We start from the raw sequence: 2,530 nt of genomic DNA, 5'->3' as shown, positions 1-2,530 counted from the left end.
ATGCACCGGGCGACCGAGAGACGATGGGTGAACTTCTTCCTCTTCATGTTGGTGTCGGCGGCGGTATTTCAGCTGCTAGGCTTTGTGTTACCCAACTGGCTGCGCGCACATTTCATGTGGAGTCGGAGGCGAGCGGCTCAGGACTACGCGCTATGGTACGTGACGCAGTGTGAGGGCGTCAACTGGACGTGCACCATTCGTTCCTATCACCGCCTGTACGACTGGACCCGCGGAAAGTACATCTTTGACGGCATAGAGCTCTGTAAGTCATCTCGAAAATGTATATTAATTATTGAATAAACTGAGCAATAGTGAAGGCAACGACAGCAGTAAAGTGTGATCAATGCTATGTTTGTAACCAAGCTGTATACATGTACTATTTTGTTATTCATTAAATATTGTAGTAAGCGACAAAATCGCCGCCTCATAATTACAAATACACATACAATACATATATGCCAAACTACAACGTGTATAAATCTTTTTCCTCAGTGCTGGATGCAGATATAGTGGCATCAGCCCAGGTGCTTTACACGTTGGGTCTGTTGCTCCTCCTGGTGGCATTCCTGCCCCTTACGGTGCGCCGAAGGCTAATCGTCTCCAAGCGCACCAAAGCCGACCCCGCCAACTACGGTCTTCTTACAGTCGCTGGTTTCGCTTTCTTCTCCGGTATTTCCATTTATTTGACATAAAAATAAAAATAAAAGACAACTCGTACCTTCAAATATATTCTAACAGGGCCTCCAAATGCAAATCACATAACTTGGCAACTGTTTAAATGCTTTGAATATTTATTTTTTTCAAAGGTAGTAAACACATTGGGTATAAATTTATTTGTATATATTTTAAGGCCTATTTGTGATGATTGCCGCCGGAAAAATGGGTACAGCGAGTGTAGAGCACCGGAACGGACGTGGCGCACCTGTCGCCCTGGGGTTTGCTGCCGCAGGTGGAGCCATCGCTCTCATGACAGGCATATTCGTCCTAATGCGGGTGTTCCTGAAGGGCTACTGTCCTGACTGCACACCGGTGTCACGTGACATAGACATGCACGAAACAACCAATCAGGTGGATGTAATGGTGTCAACGGAAAAAACGGATGTCCTCCGTCGCCAAAGCGACCCGATTCCGTAGACATCCAAGTTACTTAAGAACTTCAAGGCACGGTGCAAAGTAGGACACATTCTTTATGAAGATATTTGGGGAGGGAAACGACCAAAATTGCACGCACACACGCACACACGCACGCACACACACACGCACACTCACCCATACGCTCTCGCGCGCATAGTACATGCATATAGAAAGTGAACATACATAAAGTACATACATATAGTAAGTGTACCGATACATCCATAATGTAAGTGTACCGATACATATAGTAAGTGTACACACATATAGAAAGTGTGCATACATATAGTAAGTATCCATACATATAGTTAGTGTGCAAACTGCTCTTAGTGCATCGTGTTTTTAAATTAAAAGAGAACAAAAACAATATTATAAGTATCTTCCATGGCCCGAACGTAGGGTGTTTAGGGGAAACGAGGTTTACCGAGTTTCCGCAAAACACCTTCCGCGAGGGTTTGGATGAACCTATCTTACACAAGCGACTATGGTTGATGCTTTTTCTCCCACCTCAGTTAAACAAACTGGAACTCTTTTATGCGTAGTGAAAATAAATGCGTATGGATATGTGATAATTCGTGTCACGGATATGCGGGCAGTGATTCAGATTATGTTAATAGTCAAATCGATCTTTAAGTAGATCTGAGGAGAGTGAGGCATTATTTCTTGAAAGGTGCGTGAAAACCTTTTTATGGTGACATTAGAAGTGAGAAATAATTAATTAGCATTCTAAATATTGCCACAAGACAAGGTTTCTATGATGCTACTGACGACAGGCTTCAACAAGGGAGGTAATTACAATGTGATGACCATTAAAAAGGAGTTCCATACGGGTACTTGTTGTATCTTTGCCCGTGGGCAAGATAAGAATTTCTAGCATGGTTAATTTTTTTGATCTACTTATCTGAGGTGGGAGAAATTGTCGGCACTGATATCGTTTTAATGTTGTAAGACTTTTGGAATGGATTTTCAGACTGTTTAAATACTGTTTTTCTTCCTTGGACTGAGTTTTCAAACACACATCTTTCTAAATACATGTAAACCATTAATTACGTGAGATGCTAATGTTTCAGCCATGGAAAAGGATAAACAAGATACACAAGATTACCACAGTTCAATAGCAAATACTTGGAAAACGAGACGTGTACTTAGCCAAGCCTACTCTGTTCATATGAACTTTTATATTCCATATTTAACGGATACCTACATATAATACATACTTTGCCTTTACATGTATATAGGCTATGTCATGTAATCAGAAAAAACAAGAAGACCGTGCGTTTTTCTCTACGAAATTTCAATATCAGAAACCGCAGACATTTATATTCATCGATTTGTCGCAGGGAGGAGGACTGATGTTTAAGTAATGAGAAGGAAATCCTATCGTAAGACGGAGGATTAG

The 2,530-nt window shown here is 41.6% G+C and overlaps 1 protein-coding gene across 1 annotated transcript; it reads left to right on the top strand.

Annotated features, from left to right (window-relative positions):
- Nucleotides 1-2,530, top strand: LOC128207723 (uncharacterized). Its single transcript, XM_052910836.1, has 4 exons — nt 1-262; nt 493-669; nt 851-1,173; nt 2,202-2,530. Exons 1-3 carry the CDS (start codon nt 1-3, stop codon nt 1,132-1,134), a joined length of 723 nt encoding a protein of 240 aa, XP_052766796.1. The 3' UTR covers nt 1,135-1,173; nt 2,202-2,530.

This window comes from Mya arenaria, chromosome 2, assembly GCF_026914265.1.
Source record: "Mya arenaria isolate MELC-2E11 chromosome 2, ASM2691426v1".
Taxonomy (NCBI): Eukaryota; Metazoa; Mollusca; class Bivalvia; order Myida; family Myidae; genus Mya; species Mya arenaria.
The sequence above is the reverse complement of the archived record's forward strand: the minus strand, read 5'-3'. Positions and strand labels throughout refer to the sequence as shown.

Excerpts from the sequence above, each read along its gene's own strand:
- LOC128207723 (XM_052910836.1), top strand. The coding sequence starts at position 1 with ATGCACCGGGCGACCGAGAGACGATGGGTGAACTTCTTCCTCTTCATG. Across the intron at positions 263-492 it reads CTTTGACGGCATAGAGCTCT|TGCTGGATGCAGATATAGTG; the intron begins GTAAGTCATCTC and ends CTTTTTCCTCAG. Across the intron at positions 670-850 it reads TGGTTTCGCTTTCTTCTCCG|GCCTATTTGTGATGATTGCC; the intron begins GTATTTCCATTT and ends ATATATTTTAAG.